The sequence below is a fragment of the Mus caroli genome, chromosome 10, assembly GCF_900094665.2.
Source record: "Mus caroli chromosome 10, CAROLI_EIJ_v1.1, whole genome shotgun sequence".
In the NCBI taxonomy this organism is placed as follows: domain Eukaryota; kingdom Metazoa; phylum Chordata; class Mammalia; order Rodentia; family Muridae; genus Mus; species Mus caroli.
The window spans coordinates 62,695,681-62,718,269 of record NC_034579.1 but is presented as its reverse complement, the minus strand read 5'-3'; the positions used below and the strand labels follow the sequence as shown (position 1 = coordinate 62,718,269).

The window sequence follows — 22,589 nt, the reverse complement described above, 5'->3', positions numbered from 1 at the left end:
AGTTGAACTAAATAAATTGTAAGCTAGTGTTTGCCTGTCCTGTCTTTCTAAAAATCATAATCAGTGATTTTTGATATCTGGCACATGTTGAATGTGTGTTCCAGAGAAAGTGGGTGGGGGAGGGTAAGTGCCTGACTCTTCTACTCTAGACGTGGCTGAAGCAACTCTCGGTATATATTCTCACAATTCCTCTCTATCTCCAACTTTGTCCTCCAGCACTCCATTCTAGTGCAGGACAGAGGGTGCTTCTCCATGGTTTCCTAAGAGATCTTCAACTCTGGGCTGCAGCTTTCACAAATAATCTCCTCAGGCACCCCAGCCTGGCACCACAGCGGAGAGACACCTCTCCTGACACTCAGCTGGCACACTTTTTCCCAAGACCTTTCAACCCTGCCTCTGGCTGCCTCTGGGGTCCAGGAATTGCCTCACAAACCACACAAACACTGATCTCAGTCAGTCAGAGATAGTTTACTGAGCACACACCCCAGGACTGGTGGACCAGTTCCAGATTTGGGAACTGAACCATGACCCCGAGTTAAGATCTTACAGGGTTTTTAAGCCCAAAATCCACAAACATCTGTGCCAAGTTATTTTACCAATTAGGATTTAGGGATAGGGGATTTCCTTGGGAACATGTCTTTGCTGTACATTTAACTTGTATCCATTGGTTGGGGTAGTCAACTGTGGCAAGGGACTTGCCTTGTCTAATATTCATGTCTTCACTTGTCTGCCAGGATGGGACTTGTGTAACCTTTATGTCTTAACTTGCCAACCTGGATGTCAGTTACCCACATGCATGTCTCTTTCTGCCAAGTAGCTTGTCAGTTCCCAGGGAGGTTTGGGGAACTTAAACTCTACTTGACCACTATTTAAAATAGAATTTTTATTTTAAAAAGCTTCTTATATCGGTTCTTATGTTGGGGTCGAACCTAGGAGCAGCTTATACTATAAAAGCTTATCCACAGGTGTAGGAAATGCTGTTGGGTGGTTGGTCAGGTCCAAGCTTATTGGAGTAACTATACAAAACAGTTCTGTGACTTCTATCATGGCTGGTTTTCAGGTGCACAGAACAATTCAATGAAATTTTACTTTATACTGTACACAATGTACACACACACATATTATATACATATATATACACATATATATGTGTGTATATACATATATATATATCAAAAATAAATAAAATTCAAAAATAAGTATATAAAGTTTGAAAACATCCATATGTTTTATTCCTATCTTCAGGCCAAGTTTTCATGATAACACTCAGTTCTAGCCAAGAAAAGGGGGGTTCTTCTCATTGACCTTCTTTCTCTCCTGAGCTCAGCACTGATTTCCACAGTAGCTGAACCCATGATCTGGGCCTCCTAGCCACCTATAGAAGCTGGTCTTCCTCTAAGTTTTCTATATCTTTCTCTGTCCCTTCAAAATCTGTTTTAAGATGTTCCTTCCCATTTAGACGTGTTATTTAGATAGATATTCATGGTTTTCCTTTTTTATATGGAAATGAATTATGCAGACAACCATGTGTATATACGATCACAGTGACAACAAGACCAACCACTACTAACTCACCCCAAGAGCAATGATTAATTTGTTGTAAAGAAACAAGAGGCTTACCTTGTTCTCTCCACAAATGCCGGACAAGGTAAACTGGGACACATTTCAGAACTACTAAATCATGAACTACTAGATCATGGGTTCAGCCACTGTGGAAGTCAGACTGAACTCAGGAAGAAGATCAATAAGGAGAATCCCCTTTTTCTGGGCGAGAACTGGATGTTATCTGAAATCTTGGCCTAAAGATTTTTGATGGAAATAAAACATAGGGATGTTTTCAAACTTTTGTACTCATTTTTGTGTGGACTACTGTACCCCCACAAGAGCTCTCAGGATAATGGAAACTCTCTCCTCACTCTGGTTTCAGCACTGCACATGTCCTTAGAGGACAGCATTAAGTGGCTTGGGGAAGTGATGGCAGAAATCGGACCAAACCACTCGAGGAAGAGTGAGGATTTCCATGTCTTCGATGTCAAGGAAGCCAACACCATCATCGATTACTTAAAAATCAGGTAGGACTTGTTCTCATCCCATGTATGTAATGTTCTGTGTCTTCTAGACAACATCTATATAAAAAAACATAGATTGTCGTAATCCAGACGATTCTAGAATCTGTGCAGTGACCACTCAATTTGCAGATAACACACAGGCTCAGGAGATGGCTCAGTGAGTAAAGGTGCTTACCACCAAGCCTGGTGACTGGAGTTCCATCCCTGGGAACTGCAGAGTAGAGGGAGAGAATCAACCAAGCACTCTAAGCTGTCCCTTGACGTGTATCAAAGGTACAGAAGCATCCACACACCTACGTGAACACAACGTTGATGTCTAGAAAGGAAAGAATACTCACTTATGCATCTAACAAATGACAGTGTGGACCCAAGCAGCATCTCTCTCTCTCTCTCTCTCTCTCTCTCTCTCTCTCTCTCTCTGTGTGTGTGTGTGTGTGTGTGTGTGTGTGTGTGTGTGTGTGTGTGTTCCTAACGTCAACTCCTGAATGACACCATGGTCTCATCTGGCCTGTAATCACCTGAGTCTGTACCTAAGAGCATTTTATTCACAGAACTGAATATAGCTATAATGGACGTATATTTTAGGTGGCTGGTTTTTATCCAAGGAGCCACATTTACATTTTAAAGAGTAACATTCATTTCCCCTTACGCATTGATTTTCCATGATTTGTCTTTGCAACACAAGAGTTATGGCAGAGGCCTGTAATCCCAGGTAGGGGGGTTTGAGTTATTACAATATGAGTTCAATAAGCAAGTTAGTGAGACCTCATCTCAACAGGATTTGCAAAGAGGGTTAGGGGTGTAGCTCCTACATAGGGTATTTGCCCCTCTCAAGAATGAGGCTGGATGCTCAAACCCCAGTATGGGAAAAACAATAAAGAAGAAATTCATATATTTCATCCAATTTGTTAAATACTCTAAGATATTTTGAAGTAATGGCCAGTTTAACTCATTATAAAGTCATACTTTCTACTTAGAAAATGATGGTTTATGGCATGGAAGTATTTTTATAGTATTTTTATATCACCACTACTGAAGCAAGACATCCATCCCATTTTTTTTGCCTGTGTTTGCTGCATGTGTATTTGCTTACACAGGAGCACACGTGTACAAGAATGCACATGTGTGAAGATGTGTCTGAAGTCCCTTATCTTCCCCAATTGCTCCTCTCCTCATTTACTGAGACTGAGTCTCTCCCTTGGATCCAGAGCTCTCCAATTTAGTGTATTCAACTAGCCAGCTTGTCCCGGGCAAAGCCTGTCTCCACCTCCTGAGCAATGGGATATGTGTCAGTCCACCATGCCCATCCAGCATTTATTACAGCTGGGGACCTGTATGTCAGTCCTCGGGTCTGAGCAGCAAGTGCTGAGCTACCCTCAGCCTGAAATCTGTCTGTAGGTAGAGAGCTCATCACAAAGCCTGTGTGCAAGGCGTGCCTGCCTTCAAAGAGACTTCACAAATACTGGAGCAGCAGTAGGTGAAAGTCGCCTCTAACTAACTACATCTCTGAAGTCTCCTTGCGCTCTCTCTTCAACTGGGTCTCTATTTCCCAACATCATCTTTAGCATCCTTCAACAACCCAATGTCCTACACAGCTTCAAGATTCGCGTGGCAAAGATCTGAGTATCATCTGGAAGCTATAAATGTTAGTGTGTTTAATAAAATAAAGCTTATATACTGATTTCTGGTGGAGCTTAACAGTGGCATATAACACAGTAGTTTATATAAGAGAGCATTTAATACAGTGCAATTTTATTTTATATTTGGTTTTATTAATACAAAGCATGTCTCCTAGTGTGCTAGTCTCACCGAGAGCCATAGAAGCACACATCCTTTAGAGCAAGACAAGCTCCCCCAGTAGGCTGAGAGGAAGAAATAGATGGGAGCCTGCCCTCAGGGCTGGGTATAGATGATGGCTCTGTGGTAAAATACTTGCTGAGAAAGCCTGAGGACCTGAGTTTCAATCCTCAAGTCCACAAAACAGCCAGGCATGCCTAGAAGACCAGGATAGACACATAGGGAGATAGCAGGTGGTGCTGGGAGAATCTCTACAAGCTTCTGGGGCAGCCAGGCTGTCCTATGACACAGTGAACAAGAGAGAGCATGTCCCAAACAGGGTGAAGAACAAGACCAACACCTACAGACCAATAACACCGGCTGTCCTCTCACCTCTAACACCCACCACGGATTGCACGCACCTGAATTTGCACACTCACACACACACAGACATACACAAGTACACACATTCATACATGAACACACACATGCACACACAAGCACACACATATATATACATATGCACACATGAGTGCTTATACACGTCACACTTGTATATATGTGCACACACATGTATATTCATGCGTATACACAATGTATATATATATATATACATATGTATATATATATATATATATATATATATATATATATATACACACACATGCACACATGGGCACATGCATGAATATACATATGCATGCACACTCACACATGCACACACATGTATACAAACTTGTACACACACAAGCATATGCAAGCACACAGGATCACAAGCACACACTCAAGCACACATATGCCATGTGCACACACGTGAGAATCTGTGCCCTGAGGCCCTCCTGCCCCTTAGGGTTTGAGATTCCCTGGACAGGGTAAGTTGACCATGCATATTTGCACTGGCTTCCTCCTTCATCTGCACATACATGCTGTCTGTCTGGCAGGGCACATTTTTACAGCTGAGCCCTGAGCTCAGCATCAAAGCCTCCACGCATGCCATGATGACCCTTTCTGACAGTGTGGGACAAACTGCCTTCCTTGTCTCAGCTCCTCATCTCCCTGGGCAATGTTCCTCAGCACACATCTGAACGGCTCCACATGCCCAATCTTACATCTCGTAATGAAAAGACTATTTAAAGAGATTAGTCAAATACAGAAAATCCAAATGTAATACTGCTAAGTCTCCACATTGTGATCTCTGCATTTAAATATAGCTATTACACAAAAGATAAAGTATCAGTTATTAGGGTATCCGGAATTAGGGTATCGATAATGGAGTTGCATGTAGCAGTGTGAGACTTTCCAGAACAGCTAAGAGTCCCTCATGGGTCCACAAATAGAACTTTAGTAGGAGTGAAATTACACAACATGTTCAATTCAAGATTATGAAGTTTTATAAATATGCTGATGACTAAACTATCAAAAGCGTGTGTGCTTCAGTTCAGCCTGATTTTCTGTTGACTAAATCACTGATAGCCATACTCAATTTAAGGGAAAGAGTTTTTTTCCACCACGACTCATGGCATGTGCATCACGTGACTATTCCCGGAGAGACGTGAACGCATGCCTATTCACCTGAGAGAATGAAGAGACAGACCAAAAAGTAGTTCTGCCCAAGTCTAGATTAGTGAAATAATGCATATTAGAATTTCTTACAGAAGCATGGGTGACTCAAAGGTAGCTGAGTCACCCACATCCCCATCCACAGCATGGGTGACAATTGTGAAAGCCACATCCTTCGAGCTCCCTGAAAAACATGACAGGCAGTTGTACCAGTGACTCTCTCTAGTGACTACTTACTGTTTATCCAACCTTCGGGTGGGGCCTCGAAATCTTGTTCATCCTGGACTTCTTGATCCCCCAGTACCAGGATCTCCTCAGCCGTAATGACTTATTGTCAACCCAAGTGTCATAAAAACTCTCCCTCTAGGAGGGACTGCTACAGATAGGAGGAAAGAGTTGCACAGTGGTGCAAAATTGACCTTGTCAGTAACACTTCTTTAGACACTCTCACTCTAGTCTAAATAATATATTTTTAACCTATGCTCTGGAAATACTGATCCCAAAATCTCTTCTCCACATGACTGTGGGTAGTACTTCTATCTCCTTAGACGATCTAAACAAGGACATAAACATACAGAGAGACACACACAGTGCTATCTGCTTATGCAATCTAATTAACTATGTATAATATATCATACATGCAATTAGAAATGCAAATGTTTACCCTTTGTTAGTTGAATGTTCTTTTCCCCATGAAAACCACATCTCTCCCACTGTAAGAACAACAGTCCATTTCTGCTTTGTGCCCAACAATGCATAGCACTGGCCAGACAACTTAGACAACAGAAGCCCAATGGGAGAGATAGAAAATACGGTCCCACAACTGAAGCGTCCCTCAGTCCTCAGGTGAAGCCCCTATTTGCTCCCTGGAGATGCTGAAGGGTGCAAAGAGTCGGGGAGAGGATGGTTCTTCAGGATATGTCCCCTTGAATATCTTCTCCTGGATACATCCTGGTCCTGGCCCAGACCCTGCCTCCTTGCTTCATCATTGACCATCATACCCAAGTCATGGATGCTGTTTCCATGGCATCCTCTCAGCAGACACAGGGCAACCCCATCCCCATATGCAACAAGGACACAGAGACTGGAAGATTATGACATTTCTGAGTGGAAACCTCTTACCCTATGTTCTGTGTCTAGTAAAACGTGGCCAAGATGGGCAGAATGGGATTTTCTTCTAGTTCTTTTAGAACTGTGAGTCAGAACCCCTTTGGCAAAGCGCTGTCTCTGAAAAACATTTACATTACAGTTTATAGCAGTAGCCAAGTTCAGTTACAAAGTAGCAATGAAAACAATTCTGTGGGGTTCAGCACAACTTGAGGAACTGTACTAAAGGGTCACAGCATTAGGAAGGTTGAGAACCACTGATTTAGAGAGTAGCAAGCTAGCTATCTCTGAAATAAGGTATTTAATCATTTACACCCCAACATCAGTTATTGCCCCTGTGATGTTTCTGATGCTACAAGTCTCTCCAGGTCACCAATATAAAAGATGGGGGATTTGAATTTACTTTGCTTCGGTGGGTTACCAGAGCTCTCTAATCTCCATGTTTTTCTAGCCATCAGATCAAGGCAATGTCAGAAGCTAAGTTAGTCTTGGGAGTGGTGATGAATATATCAGATATTCAAGGTCTGTACAGAAGAAAGGAAATTTGACTGCGCCCACACAGCCACGACTCTTTAATGGGCTGAGCCCCTAGGGAGCCTCACTGCTAATGTAACTCAGAGGGGCCCAGCTGCCCGAGGATTTCACCACTGATTTCAAATGAATTGAAACTTTGATCCATTGCAGCAGCCAGAAGAAGCCATTATTACATATGCTCTGTAGCTACATTTTCACAAATGTTAATTTCTCAGTTATATTAAAATCAATTTTCTTAAATAGCCGAAGCTCACCAGAGTGAAGGAGAAAACCACGAAGACAATTTTTTTTGTTGTTGTTGTTCTTGGGCATTTTGCTATATTATGAGTCTATTAATTTTCCCAACCAGCAGGAAGAGAATTAGAAAAATTCAAATATTATCACAAACAGGATATTAGAAATCAGCTCTTCGGTAACATTTTTAACTCTCAACGATACATCACCAAGCTCTTAACTTACTAGAAATATTTATTTGCAAACTTGTGACTTTGAGCTCTCCATAGACTGTAGCCACTGACCGTCACCTAGCTTTTTGGTGAGAAGAAAAGGAAATGACCCGCCTTAACGTATGCCAGCCTTTGATGCTTGACCACACAGCCCACAGGGAGATCAGACATCTCAGAAACAAATTTTAGACTTTGCCAGGCCATTTTTTTCCTGGTGTTCTTAGAGACTGATTTAATATTGAAACATTTTGGCGGTGTGAGACGTTTTGGGTATAAAAAAATGGCCCAATGCGTAGCAGGACTGAGTCAGGTCTAGAGCAAAGCACAGCCAATGCTGTGAATTTGACAGCTTCCGGGGAGGGTGCTAGGTTTCAACTAGGAAACACACTAGATCAGTGGTCCTCAACCTTCGCAAGGCTGTGATCCTCTAATGCACTTCTTCATGCTGTGCTGGCCTCCAACCAGGACATCATTAAGTTGCTACTTCATAATTGTAGTCTTACTACTGTTTGTAATACAATATCTGATATTTGAGATATCTGATCTCTCTCTCTCTCTCTCTCTCTCTCTCTCTCTCTCTCTCACACACACACACACACACACACACACACAAGGAATGACAACCCACAGGTTGAGAATGGCTGCTGTGGCTGCTTCTCTACCCTAGACACACCCTGGTCGCCCTCTGGCATGTCACAGATGGATCTGCTAACACTTTCTAAGGCCCATGTAGTCCTGTTGGTGTCTTAAAAAGCAAAACTCGAGTCCCCCAGTATTCCCAAGCAGCTTCCTTTGGGAGTGAAAGATTTCTGTACCTCGGTTGACTCTCTCCAGCTTGGCCAAAGCCCCATTCCTTTGCCTCAGATTATTTTTCTCTTCTCTCCCACTGCCAACGTATACTAGCTGCATGTGTATTTCGTGTTTCAGCTTATTCCAGCACTACAGGCTCTACGAGTTTCTGTTCTACTCCACCAGGGAAGAAATTGTCATCGGGACCGAGGTGAGTGAAGGAGCAGGGGGCAGAAGGGGTGGGGGGAGACTCTGCTGGGTTATTTAGCGCGCCTGCATCTGGAACTGCTCAGAGCAATTCCGAGTCACAGGTATTGAAGCGTTATTACAAGCAAGCACTAACAAGAATACTCTACTCATGCCAGGTGAGACTCCAGTTAGGAAAGTAAGCTGTCTCTGAGCGTGGGGAGAACTGTTTGTGGCATATTTAACTATCTTCAGATTGTTGGACAAACCACTGTCGAATAGCATTCTCTTGTTTCAGCCCAAATAAAGTCAGGAGATGGACCAGCCTGGCTCTCTCTCTCTCTCTCTCTCTCTCTCTCTCTCTCTCTCTCTCTCTCTCTCTCTTTTCTGCTGTCTTCCTCTGCTCCTTTTTAAGACCTGCTTCAAACCTCACTTCCTCCCTGGAGCAAGCCTGATTCATGGCATTGTGTTTCTAACAAAGGATTTGAGCTCATTCTCTACACACACAGCCTCTGAGGGTTTTATCTTCTCTTTTCTCCCCCGCCCCTTAATTTCAACTGACCTTCCCTTGCTAAATGTTGGCTCCCATTACCCAAACATCCATCATCCTTGTGAATTCCTCCCGTGTCTCCTGTGGGTTCATATAGTCAAGCAGCTCAACGGGAATGTTCCCCCAAGGAGAAGGTCACATGCTGCTTTTCCCTGACATGTGACAGCCCGTAGTGTCACACAGGACACGGACCTTCTGAAATTCACCCTAAAGAACCGTTTGGGTGACAAATGGAAGAAGGGAGATTTTACAGTGAACAGTCTATGGCAAGACAGGAAGTGTTCTCAGATAAGTCACGCAAGTGCAGTATTGGGAAGGAACCTGGAGTGAGGATCCGTCTCAGTGAGATGAGGATGCTACAGAAAGTGCTCCAGACAGGGCTCCCTCTCCTTAAGCAGCTCCTCTGCCTCCTAGAAGGACAGGTGACAGGCACAGCCATTGTCGTTAATGGTGGCGAGGGAGCCCCACCCTCCATCCGCCTTTCCTCAGATTAAGCACGAGGCAGACCTACCCCTGTACAGTCTACCTAGGGAGGCTTGGGTTGCGACAGTGCTTCCAGATCGGCAGAGGCAGATGTGTAGGTACAGGAAGAACATGTCACAGCGTTTGTCTCCTACTGTGTGCCTCTGCACGGCAAGGCCCAGGTCTGATGGCATCCTCGAGCATGGAAAAGTCACATGGACGAGGTAGACAGGGACCAACTTGTTTACTCTCTGTTGTGTTTGCCCCAAGCTGGTCAGAGTGACAAAGTGTGCTTAATGGAAGGACGCTGGGTCTTCCAGAGCCGAACTGGAAAGGACCACCAAAAGCTGCTATCGTGTATTTTGTGGTATCGAGGAAGTCTCTGATGACTTCTGGGGCAAATAGCAGGTCGATAATTAATAGAGAGGGCATGAGCCTGGGCCACTACTTCCTGACTGCTTATGCTGGCCCCAGAGCTCTGGGCTCAAATGAGAGATGCTGAGTCATGGGCATGCTTCACATTCAACAAGCGAAACATCCGTGATAAACCCGAGTTTCTTTCTTAACTGTTGCTAGAGGATTCGAGTGAAATACACATGCCTCTATTCACAGATATATCCAGATCATAAATGAAAAATTGTAAAAGGTAAAATAAAATAAAAATTATAAATGGCATTCAATGCTCCCATATTCCATCTGCCAATTAAGTATTAGACCCAGGCAATGTTAATTGGCAGCTGCCAAACAAAAAAGGAATAACCAAGTATTACAGGTTCCATAATAAAATGGTAGACATCATCTGACAGTTCTTCCTGCTGTATCTTTGAACTGGTCAAAAGTTCTGACTGTTTTTGCACTAACAACTCATTTGCTGGGAATATGGGAGGTTCAGATGAGTGTCGGGGGTGTCATGGGAATGCAGTGAGCAGTCCTGACTGTGTGCAGTTGTGTTGGACCTATGACATGGAATCTTAAAACACAATACAGGGGGGGGGGGAAACATGGAAAGGAGGGACCTATGGATAGAAATGACTGACCTCCTCCAAGTGCACTCCAGACATTTTGTTCGAAGCACATGGTGAGGCATGAACGTGGTTTAAGTGTGTCCATCAAAGACCCATGTCGGCTCCCGGTCCCCAGTGTGACACTGTGGAGCTGAGGAGACCCTGAACAGGGCAGTACCTGGTGAGAGGATATGTCATTAGAGGAGCATCCTCAGAAGGGATTGTGGAACCTAATATCTTGCTGACATCTTGATGGAAGATGAGAGCTCTTCCCTCATACACATACCCTTGCCACGGTGTCACTGTCTACCATTAGGATCTCACCTTAGTCACGGTCAAGTGAGCAACTAAATCTCCAGCACTGTGAGGCATATTAACTGCTCTTCTGCATAAAGTTAGTCTGCCCTGAGTGTTTTGTTCTAGTAATGAACAAAAGAAAAAAAAACGAAAGAAAGAAAAACAGACCAGTTTGTCCTCCTTCAAACAACCAGGGAAACAGCTCAAAGCATAAGCTCAGCTTAGCTGAGAGACCATCAGGTATTTGAGCACCAGCTAGCTGTGCATTTAGTAGTGACTGCGTGCTAATCCGTGTACTTCAGAAAACCACTGACTAAGTGGAGGAACTTGGGATGGGGCAGAATTATTCTGGGTTGCTCAGGTGGACTCAGAAATGATCGTTGGTCACCTCAGAAAAGAAAGGGGGAAGGCAAGAGACTGGGGGGAGAGATTTAAATATCACATACATGGTCATGAAAGAAGAGGCCCAAGCTCAGCCAACTGTCCTGGCGTCTGTTATGGGAAGGCCCTGTGATTTCTCAACATTAGATTAAGTATTATTGTTTGTTATCATCATTATAAAATTTAGATAGAAACTTAATGGATGTGTAGAAATCTAGCACATGGCACATATGAGTATTTAGAAGAAAAAAAAAACAGCATTTAGTATCAACTGGGGTAACCCTCTATATACTAGATTGCCACCTTATACAAAACTCTAAACCCAGTTCACACACTAACAGCCTCTTCACCTGCGGCAGACACATACCATATCAGCAGACTGTAATTCACCTTGCGCTAACCTTTCCTCTGAGAACTAGGAAAACGGGGCAAGATGTTGTTGGTTTTGTTGTTGTTTTTTGGGTTTTTTTTAACTTAAGTATGTGAGATCTCAGCTATCAGCCCAAAACCATTATGAATATGGGTCTGGAGAGATGGCACAGCAGTTAAGAGCACATTACTTCTGCAGAGGACAGTAGTTACTGTAGCTCCAGGGGACCCTGGCGCCCTCTTCTGGTCACACCAGGCACCTGCACTCATCTCACAGGCTCACACCCACACACATACACATCCTTAACCCTAGTAAATATATCTTTTTTAAAAAGAACCTATGAGTCTCAAAGGTAAGCCTGGCAGTTGGTGATGCTTTCGACCTAAGCATCTGTCAGTTTTTTAAAGGAGGTGAAGGCACTGAGAAAATAAGCAGGTTCTTAATGAACGGGAAAATAGTGAGAGAAAAGAGTATAGGTCACCCTAAGAGATGTGTGCCACATGCCAAAGATCACCTTTGGGGAAATTAGTCCTCATATGGATTAAATTCAACTTAAAGATTCTCTCCAGAATGTTTTATCAACAATATATAATTCTAACCTCCTCTAAACCAAAATTGCACCGCACCACCACCATCAGCAGCCATTTCTCCATAACCAGAACCCAGCACACATCAAAGTCACCCATCACAGAAAATACAAACAGACTGCGGGAGCCTAGATCTCCCCAGTTAGGCTAGGCTGGGGGACCAGAAGCCTTTGTGTCCTGCATAGCCACCTCCAACACTGGAAGTACCTGTCACCGCATCTAGCTTTTATTGTGATTGTTCTGAGGCTAAAACTCTGGTCCTCGGGCTTGGGTGGCAAGCCTCCAAGGAGCAGGGTGTACGTGGGGACAGGCTGGGAAGCAGAAAGGGGTATTTAGCCCTGTCTGTTCCAGATTAATGCTGGCACTTAACAATGTAAAGGCCTTCGTGCACCACTTGTATAAAAAGACAAGAACCCCAGCTGATTTCACAAAAGGAACGTTTTGTAAATCAAGGGCAGGTGTGTGCTTAACACTGACCCCTGATGTCCTGACAGATAGACAGCTGGTCCAGGGACATCACTTGAGTTTGACAAGAGAAAGGCTAAATGGGAAAACAACTGGTGGATTCTCAAGCCCATGAATTTAAGCTCTTTACAACTGTTCTGCCATATTTAACTTGTAACAACAGCACTGGGTCTACCTGAAAAGTCACTTATAGACCATGGAGCTGGCATGTTCTATTGTCGCAGACCAAATCCCTACCTCCACCCCTACCCCCACCCCCACCATAAAGATAGAATTGTTTTCATGAACCATGAGCTGTGTATGGCATCTTAAAATATTTATTCAGTTTAAGTTCAGCAGAGCAGTGACACAGTGTACCTTGCATCTCAGGCACACGCAAAAGTTGTTATGCAGGTGCACATGCACATATGTATATGCATGTATGTGCATGTGTGTGGGAGCGTGCTTAAACAAGCCCATAATGTGTGCCTTTGAGATGAAAATTTTCATAAGATTTGGTCTATTTCAATATTTCTCGCACCTTCTGGACTGAGATGGAAAAGGCAGAGCCAGCAGGGTTACTACTCTGCAGGGGATGCTCTGTCACTCAGATGCCCCTAGTGCCACCGAGCCTGTGGTGTAGCACCACGGAAGCATATGTGGGAATATGCAGTGCAGGCCATAGCACATCCCATGTAGCCATTGGCAGAAACCCAGCCCTTACAAGCAATGCTGTGCCCGGATGTGACTATTATATACATGTAATAGATGTGCGGAGATATTTAAAGAGAATCATAAATACACCTAAGTGCCTACTTTGCCTGAAGTTATACTTTGGCAGACTTTCAAATCCCAAAGTAATACCAGTTCAGGTCAGCAAATACAGGAATTCGGAGCGCTTCCAGCTCAGCGGTTGTCAATGAGATCTAATTCCATGTTCTAAGTCCATGCTCTTAAGCAAACACAAAATAAAGGAAACATTTTTCCCCCTCTGATTTCAAAAGGCACCCAGATTATGGGTGTTAATGACATTGTAGTTGGAGGGTGAAAAAGACCAAGACAGAAACATAAAATTTCTTTTATTCATTTAATCGTATGAAGTCAGATAAACAAAACGGGAAAGTTCAGTAACATCGGCCACCGCCACTGTCTGTGGATAAGAGAGCAATGCAAACAGCATTCAAGTCTGGATAGATTTGGAAAAGGAAGAGGGAATTGAAGGGTAGCTACCGATACCTTTCCCTTCCTTCTGGAGTCTTTCCTTAAAATACACCTATGAAAATCACAATACCGTGTAACTACAACTCCAGGGGAATCCAATGCACCCTTGTGGCTACCTCCAGCACCTACACTCACATACATATACCCACACGCTGACCTATAAATATATACACAATTAAAGATAAAATTACTCCTATTGCAATAAATAAATAAATAAATAAATCTTTAAAATTAATGCCCAAACTTACACAGATGATTTTCTTTATCTTGAAAAAGGTTTCTGTCTTAAGTTAGCCCATTAGCAAGCTTCTGAAAAAAAAAATATCACAATGCATGTAATGTGTTTGACCCAGTGGAATAGGAAGTGTGCTGAGAAAAAAAAAATCCATCAGAAACTGTTGTGTTGAAATAACTTTATCTGCCCAGCCTGGCATGGGTGACAAAGTGACCGGAGAATCTGTCACTTAAAGAAAGTGGTCGATGTTTCAGCCTACAATTCATCAAACCTCACTCTCGGCCTTTTCCCTCCAAGCTCTGAAAAAACAATCACTCTCCCTTAAATATCAATCGTCTCTGAGAAATTTGGGCAAATTTGTCTCCAGCCAAACAATTGATAAATGGCAGGTGCATAATTTAAAGATGGTTTCCATAGCAGCTCGCCTGGCTCCTCAGCGCTTGAGCCTGCCACTCAAGTGTTCCTGCCCTCCTGGATCACTGTAGCATCCATCTCAGAGACTCCTTGGCAGCCCTGTCTCTGAATGAACAAGCCTGGGATTTTGGCAATCAGATGCCCCACCCTCTCCTCTGCCCAGATGTATAAGGCCTCAGTTGCTGAGCAACATTTCTTGGCCAATCCAAAGCTATTATTCCTTCACTGTGCAGCTTTAGAGACATTGTTACTGAAGGAGGGAGGGAGGGAGGGCGGGAGGGAAGTCAGAGAATTGTTACCACTGCTAGGTTTCTGCCCCCAGCGCTGACACCCTTGATGGAGATCTGCAACCCTGTGTTCTGCCTCAGAAGCTAACTTCTCAAACCCTAGCTCTCAACCATGGTGCTTAGTATAGACTGGCCATTATCACTTCTCTTGGTATGCTCCATATGGGCCTACCTACATTCAACCAGTGCTCCAAATTTTACCACATTAAATGGTGAAGAGCAATGAAAGCAGAATTTCATCTTCTGGTTTGAAAAACGTCACATTTGCGAAATATGATTTTGTTTGTCCAGTGAGAAACCTATGTCGGTCTTTAAATTATAAATGTTCATTCCCCGAATCTTTTACCAAGAGCTCAGAAGCTGCCCTTAAAAGAAAATATGTTTCTGCTATTCATAGTTTAATCATGAAATTTTCCTTTTATATGGAACACCTTTTGAAATGTCAAGATCCCAGATGTCTTTGCCTACATCAGAATTTTTAACTCATATCTGGGGGTAGGAGGTTACTTAGACAAATAGAAAAACCAAACTTCTAAGGCAAAATCTGTGATATAAATAAGCGACAGAAAGGGAGTAACTCTGTTGCGATTGTCTGAAATTTCATGTCGCAAATTAATACAAAAGTCTTGCGCCCACCCGATGACGCCCGCCTGCCTGAAGGAAATATCGAAAGTGTGTTTATGGGGCTGCAGAGGTGGCCCTGCACTTAAGAGCCTGCCCTGTGCTTTCAGAGGACCTGAGCTCTGTTCACAGCAACCATGTGAAGCAGCTCAGGTACCTGCAACTCCAGCTGCAGGGTATCTGACATCCTCTGACCTCGACAGGCACTCTAACACAGACACAGGCACAAATATATAATTTTAAAAAGATATTTTTTTAAAAAAAGCATATATGTACAAGAAGACACTTAAATAGTCGATAAACTCATGCCAAGATTTTCAACATTTTCAGTTCTCAAGGAAAGGCAAATTAAAAGTCCCACATGGTGGATGTTGTGTTAGTAGAATACAGGACTGTCACACTTTGAGGGCAAGCCTGGATAGATGGTGAGTTTACGGTGAGCTGGGGCGATAGAGAGATCTTTCCTCAAATCTCCCACCCTAGGAAAGAAAGAAATGCCAATCAAAATGTCTACATTCTGAAAAGTTTAATCTGCGGCATCCTCTCTTGTGAGAGTGTGGTAAAAAAGCACCCCCACTGGACCGGCAGGAATAGAAATAAATGGGTTCATATTCTACTGAAAAGTGGGTAGTTTTGAAACGTGGCCCCCTTTCATCCAGGTCTGTAGTTCCCTGGGTTTATCTCAAGTGCATAGTAAGACATGAGTGTGTACATGTGCATTTGTCTGCAATATTGAAAAAAAGTAACACAGATTGTGACATGTTTAAATGTCCTTTATCAGGACAGAGAGAGAGAATGTGTGTGTGTGTGTGTGTGTGTGTGTGTGTGTGTGTGTGTGTGTGTGCGTGCGTGTGTATACACTCAGGGGCTTGGAAGGGTCTGTTTATGGTTATGTACACCCGTGTTTGGGAGCCAATGGAGGCCAGAATAGGGTGTTGGATGCCCTGGGTCTGGAGTTTTAGGCAGTTATGAGCTTTCTGTCATGGGTGCAAACAAAACAAAACAAAAACAAAACAAAAACACCTCTGGAAGCAGCAATTCTTCTGCAATACTGAGCCATTTCTCCAGCACCTGGGATAAAAGGAAGGAAGGAAGGAAGGCAGCCAGGCAAGGAGGGAGGGAGGGAAGAAAACCTTTTTATTTGTTTTATTTTGTGTGCATATAGATAAAGATATGTGAAACTGCATGATCATAGAGGTCTGAGGACAAATTGCCAGAGTCAAAGGGCCCCAGGATTAGAACTTGGGTCCTCAAGTTCAGCAGCAAGCGTCTTACTTCTGAACCCTCTCATCTGCCACCTGCCGTGGTTTTAGTATTTGAAACGGGGGCTTATGCATCCTAGGCTGACCTAGAACTCACTCTTTAGCCGTGGATTACCTTGAACTCCCGTTCTTCCTGCCTCCACCTCCTAAATGGTACCCACAAACGACTCTGTGGTGATGAAGAAGTGTCCCGGAAATGAGGTCATTACCTAGAACGATATGCACGCCATGTTAGACATCTAATTAGACAACCAGTGAGACATGCCTATTGGATTTGAAGTTCCTGGTTCATTTCGCATCTCTGTGTGTCACTGTGATTACCTGCTGGTGGGACAAGACTCTCCGGCCCTCAGGAAGCTGGTTGGCACCGTATTTGGCTACCAGTTCTTTCTTTGGGAACTCTGATTTGACAGGAATCTTGGCCACCTTTGTCTTTACCTGAGCCAGACAGACCTCTCCCTCTGCTTTACCATTTGCTGTCTGTTCTACCATGCTCTCTCACCTTGTGGGCTCTCTTCAAACTAGCCTAAGTCTTTAAGTCTGCCAAAGACTTTCCTACTTAGAAAGATCTTGTGCCGCTAAAGGGCTCAGCAAAGCTGTTAAAACTCCGTATCAGCCTTGAGGTCCCTTACTTTATCAGCCTTTCCTTGAACCCCTCTGCAAACAGTTCTCTCTGGCCCAGTGACCCGGGATTCCACTACAGCTTCTCTTATTCTAGTCTCTTACATTATCAGCTCCCTCCACAGCCTCTCCTTTATGCTCCTCCAGACCCTTCTGCTTGTGGGAACCTTGGATGAGGATAGCCAACTAAAGGCTCTGATAAGCTCGTCCATCAGGGACTGACTTCACTCACCCTGTCTCCGGCTATACCACCTTTGCCTTAGGGGGAAGATAAGAAGTCACATGGCTTGGTTTTTTTCTACCTCCACAATGTTCAGGCTGATCCCATCTGTTCCCATGTGCTATGCCCTCACAAGCCAGGCTGCAGCAGACTTTCTCACTGCTTGCTTAAAATGGCTCCCCTAATTTCAGAAGCTCAGGCACTGAGCATTTCCTGATCACCCTGGGTTCTTGGACAGGGTCATTGTTAAGGCTGCCATCTTTATGTTGGGTCATGAATTTTCTTTTCCTCTTAAAGATCAGATCCTTAGGATATCATCCACTGATTTTTACTATGTTCTCCCCATTCTCTGAATCTTCCCATGGGTTCCAAGTTCTTAGATCCCAGGAACGGTTTTTTAAGTGCAGATCTAACTTGTACTCTCTTTTCTTCCTGGCCCCTATGCCTTAAGTATCAAGCCAACACCTCCATCTGCATTTATTTAATTTACTTGCCAAGCCACGGGCTTACATGGAGGATGGTAGCCGAATCTTCCTTTCTCATTCCAATTACTCCTTTATGTAAACAGGTTCCTGCTGTACACAGATTAAACCCTGTCAGCCGCCATCTTGGACTCGGGTACATTTCTAAGTATGCAAAACAAACATATCAGACAACCTCCTCAGCTGCTTGCCAACAATCCCGACCCTTGTGCACTAAGACTGAAATTTTCTCCTAACCTTTAACCGTTTCCAGGGCATCTCTATTCATGTGGTAGATGCCAGTCATCCAGCAGACACACATAGCACCCCATAGCACATAGACAAAGACTGCCATCTTGGGATTCTGCCCACAGACACTCCTAGTCGTCAGCCTCAGATGCATGTCTCACCACTCATACCAATAACTGTGCATCCACTGTCATAGCACAGAGGCACACTAACAAACTTCCGTTGCATGCTCCTCTACCTGTAGTTGGGACCATCTACTTATTCCTCCCCAAATCATCTAAGCCATGCCCTTGTGTGGGCACCAATTACGTTGTGTGACAAAACTGTTTCTGAGGAAACGCAGTACTCACACCCATTCAACCACAGATAGGAAGGCCACAACAAGCCAAAGTATGGATACGAGCAAAGTCCATCTCGGTCAAACAGTGAGTTGTATTGGGACTGCTTATAGAAGTGTGTGTGAGGGGTTACTTACAGGAGCAGAAATGACTCAAAGGCAGCCGCATCACCAAAGCCCACACTGCACAGCCTGCAGGCAGCTCAACAGGTTGGAGAATGTCCTTTCTCTGATCTAAACCTCAGCCAGGCAACTGGGCTGTTTCTCTTTCTTCAAAGCAGCTGGTCTGGCCTCAAGACTCTTCTTTGCAGCTTGGCTTGTTTCTCATCTGAGGTAGGTTCTTCCCTTCATAGTTTACTCCAGCAAGGTGGGGCCCAGTGAATCTGTTCAGTTTCAGGGACTTCTGGTGGCCATTTTCAGTCATTTACCTTCCTGTCTATGGAGCTTCCCTGCAAGGTGGAATCTTCCAATATTAGAGAAAACAGTTGTTACAGCAGACTTGGGGGACATATGTCAAATTGGTGGTAGCAGTCACACTATGTTGACAGTGTACTAGGTAAGCCTGGCTTCCTTGCTCTTGCCTCTGTATTCTGACATGGTTATCAATAGGCAATATGAGGCTGTTTGGTTTTAAGAATAGAGGCATCAATATCAAAGTTTTTCTTCATCTTCTTTCTTTTCACTATTCAGCCTCATGTCTCTCTTGCTTTTGTATTTCTTCAGAGGCTCACTCAGTATGAAAGCACCTGTGTTGTTTCTGAAGGGCTGCAGTTTGTGATCATGTGATTAGGCAGCGTGCTTCTCCCTAAAGCCAAAGGTGCTGTCACAGATGAAGATCCCAGAGCTATCTGAGCAGGAGAATCATCTTAGTGGTTTCAGGTCGTATAAATTACACAACACAAACAATGTCCAGGGCAATAAAAGTAAGATCCGGATGACAAGAGCTCTGGCCACAGCATTTTGCTACTTAAAATGTTATCTGGCTAATAGATGGTAGACTTAGAGGACCTAATGCCATTTGGGAAAAAAAGAGCCAACATGTGATCACGGGTCCACAGAATGCATTAATAATCCCAGATTTCGTTTCCAGATAAAGCAGCCTCGTCTGTGTTGTATGGGGAGACATGCCTCCGGCTGAGCACCCCAAGTGCTAAAACCATTTTCAAATGTTCAAGAGAAAGCAACATGGGTTTTCTCTGACCCAGAAGCCTCTGAAAAATAAAAGGTTCCCCCAGTCAAGACAGTCATCAGCCTGCAAACCTGAAGCACCAGCCACGTATAAAATGGAACAGTCTGGTCCGCAGAACTCCCAAGGACAGACCGGAACGGGTAGATCATTTTGGGGAGGGTTTGGACTAAATAAATGCTCAATTTCCAGGCAACTCCTTGAACAACTTTACAAAATATTACAGCAAGAATAATATTGTGAAGCTTCAGATCTGGTCAGAAGGTGATCAGTTATCACCTGCCAAGGGCTCGTGTGCTTGAGTTCAAGTCTTCTCCATCTTGTCCCCTCCATTTTTCAATAATTTGATCATTTAAAATTCACACTCCTGCCTCAAAAGAGTGCTGAACACAGTGTCTGGCTTCCAGCATTGGGTGGAAGGGATGGGACACTTCTTCCAAAGTTAGTCTATACAGAAACTGTGCTGCCCTCTTGGGTGCTCTTCCTTTGACCCCTCTCATTTATTACTGTGTATTAACTGGGAAAGCTATACACTTTCTCATGATGTTTTATGCATCAATAATGTAATGTCATTATATTTACTCTCAGCCTCCCCTTGTGCGGGTCCTCCTCATCTTCTCAAGTAGCGTTCCTCTACTTTCCCATCTTCTCTGAAACACTCAATTACATGTATAAGAGGAAATGTACAATCTATTGTCTCCCCAAGCCTGGCTGTTCCCTCTTAACCTGAAGGACTCCTGACCCTTTTTTAGAAAACACATGCTTCCATTCTTTGTAGTGGCTGAATGGGATACCACTGTCTTGTCACGTGACAAGACGTTTCCAGCTCTCAGAGTTGCAATACAAATGGACAGAAACCCAGGATAGACCAGAGTATGGATCCCACCAAAGTCCAACTTAGTGAGTCAGTGGGCTTTCTTGGGAGTAGTTACTGGAGTATGGCTGAGTGGTTACCTTTAGGAAGAGAAAAGACAGCTGTATCAACAAAGCCCTTCCCAGCATGGGTGACAGCTCACAAAAGCTGGGAACCTGGAGCTCACTGACAGCCTGTAGGCAGCTCAACAGATTGTGGAGTGTTACTTTCAGGTGGCTCAGTTGGTCTACACAGTTTCCAGGCAAATGAGCTTGTTTCTGCTTCTTCCTGGTAGCTGCTCAGGTCTCAGAAACTTCTTTGCAGCTTGTCTTGTCTGAGAATGACCCTCGGCTATCTTTATTGCTTACTCTGGGAAGGAGAGGTCTTGTGAATCAGGTCAGTTTTAGAGACGACTTGTAGCTACTTTGAGCTGTCTACTCTGTCTTACAGAGCTTCCTTAAACTGAAAGGTACCCATCTTAGAGGAAACTGCTACACAATAGGTGTATGTGGTGGCTTTCTTGACATCTGTGCATTGTTGCCTGTTCTGTGACATGGGGGCACTCAGAAACCTCTGCAGAGGTCCCACAGCATGGGCTTGGAAGAGACACCTCCTGGCTGAGCCTAGTAAAACCTGTAGGTCTTGTTGATCACTTGATCACAACTGTAAGAGTCCTTGAGGCAAAGCCCTGGTAGACCCATCCTGTAGTGCCAGTTACACAGGCTGCATGTCTCTAAACATCTATTTTAAGTGGTCATGTTTGGGGTAATTTGTTACAAATCCCCAGATAACATATGCCTGCCTCCTTCATGCCTGAAGCAACCAACCCAGAAATGCTAGGTCTCATCTCTCTGTATCCCTACTTGTCTGTTCCTGTCCATACTGCCTTGGATGCTCTCCTGCCCATCCCTCTTAAAACAACTGCTGATTCTAGTTCAGATATCCAGTTCAACACCACTGCACATAAAAGATGCTCAGCAAACATCTATGTACAACTTGACTGCCAGTCTCTTTGGGCTTATATTAAGAAACCACCATCCCTCAATTGATTGATTGATTGATTGATTGATTGACTGATTGATTGATTGATATCTTAATGACTCACACTGAAAACCAGAGAGTCAAGTGGATGCTCACAGTCATCTATAGGATGGAACACAGGGCCCCCAATGGAGGAGCTAGAAAAAGTACCCAAGGAGCTGAAGGGGCCTGCAACCCTATAGGTGGAACAACAATATGAACTAACCAGTACCCCCAGAGCTCGTGTCTCTAGCTGCATATGTAGCAGAAGATGGCCTAGTCAGCCATCATTGGGAAGAGAGGCCCCTAGGTCTTGCAAACTTTATATGCCCCAGTACAGGGGAACACCAGGGCCAAGAAGTGGGAGTGGGTGGGTAGGGGAACAGGGTGAGGGGAGGATATAGGGAACTTTCAGGATAACATTTGAAATGTAAATAAAGAAAATATCTAATAAATAAATAAATAAAAATAAAAAATAAAAAAAAGAAAACCAGAGAGACATACCTAAGTGTCCAGAGCTAATTGTTCTACAAACAAGGCTTTGACCTGACAGCCAAGGCACTTTCCCTCCCATCTGAGCCTGTTAGATACCAAGCTGAACTGCATCATCCTTTACTTCTACAAGAGCCAATATGCACCTCTGTTCCCACACAGGCAAGGCCATGATGCAAAGAAAACCTACCAATGGCCTTGATGTAAGAAACAGTCCCCACTTGATAAGTATTTCGAAGTCTGGGTGTTGCATGCAGTCCTGTGTTACATGGTTATCGCATTTACTGAGCAAACATGTGTGCCTTCCTTCCTTACACATGCTTTGAGGTTTAGTGTTTGTGGTCCATAATTTCCAGTAAAGATATTTTTACTACAACTCTCTGATGTAAGCTTATACTACAGCCCTGGTTGCTTGCCCTGAGAACACTGGCAACAGAAACTGACATCCATTTGCTAAGTCCATGAGAATATAATTCACAAAGGAAAGATTCAGGTTAGTAGAACAAGCTGGATCAGCAGGCTTTCTGGTCTAGGATCAGTGGATGGTG

At 43.9% G+C, this 22,589-nt stretch overlaps 1 protein-coding gene across 3 annotated transcripts in view; it reads left to right on the top strand.

Moving 5' to 3' along the window:
• Positions 1-22,589, top strand: part of Cabcoco1 (ciliary associated calcium binding coiled-coil 1) — a 100,386-nt gene that overhangs the window by 19,220 nt on the left and 58,577 nt on the right. For 2 of the 3 annotated variants that reach the window (XM_021174999.1, XM_029482826.1), the window contains exons 4-5: positions 1,928-2,072; positions 8,420-8,492. In XM_021174999.1, the coding sequence (XP_021030658.1) occupies positions 1,928-2,072; positions 8,420-8,492 (218 nt within the window). Of the gene's footprint in view, positions 1-1,927; positions 2,073-8,419; positions 8,493-19,580; positions 19,943-22,589 lie in introns of those variants that run through there. The other variant, XM_029482827.1, reaches the window with a different exon arrangement.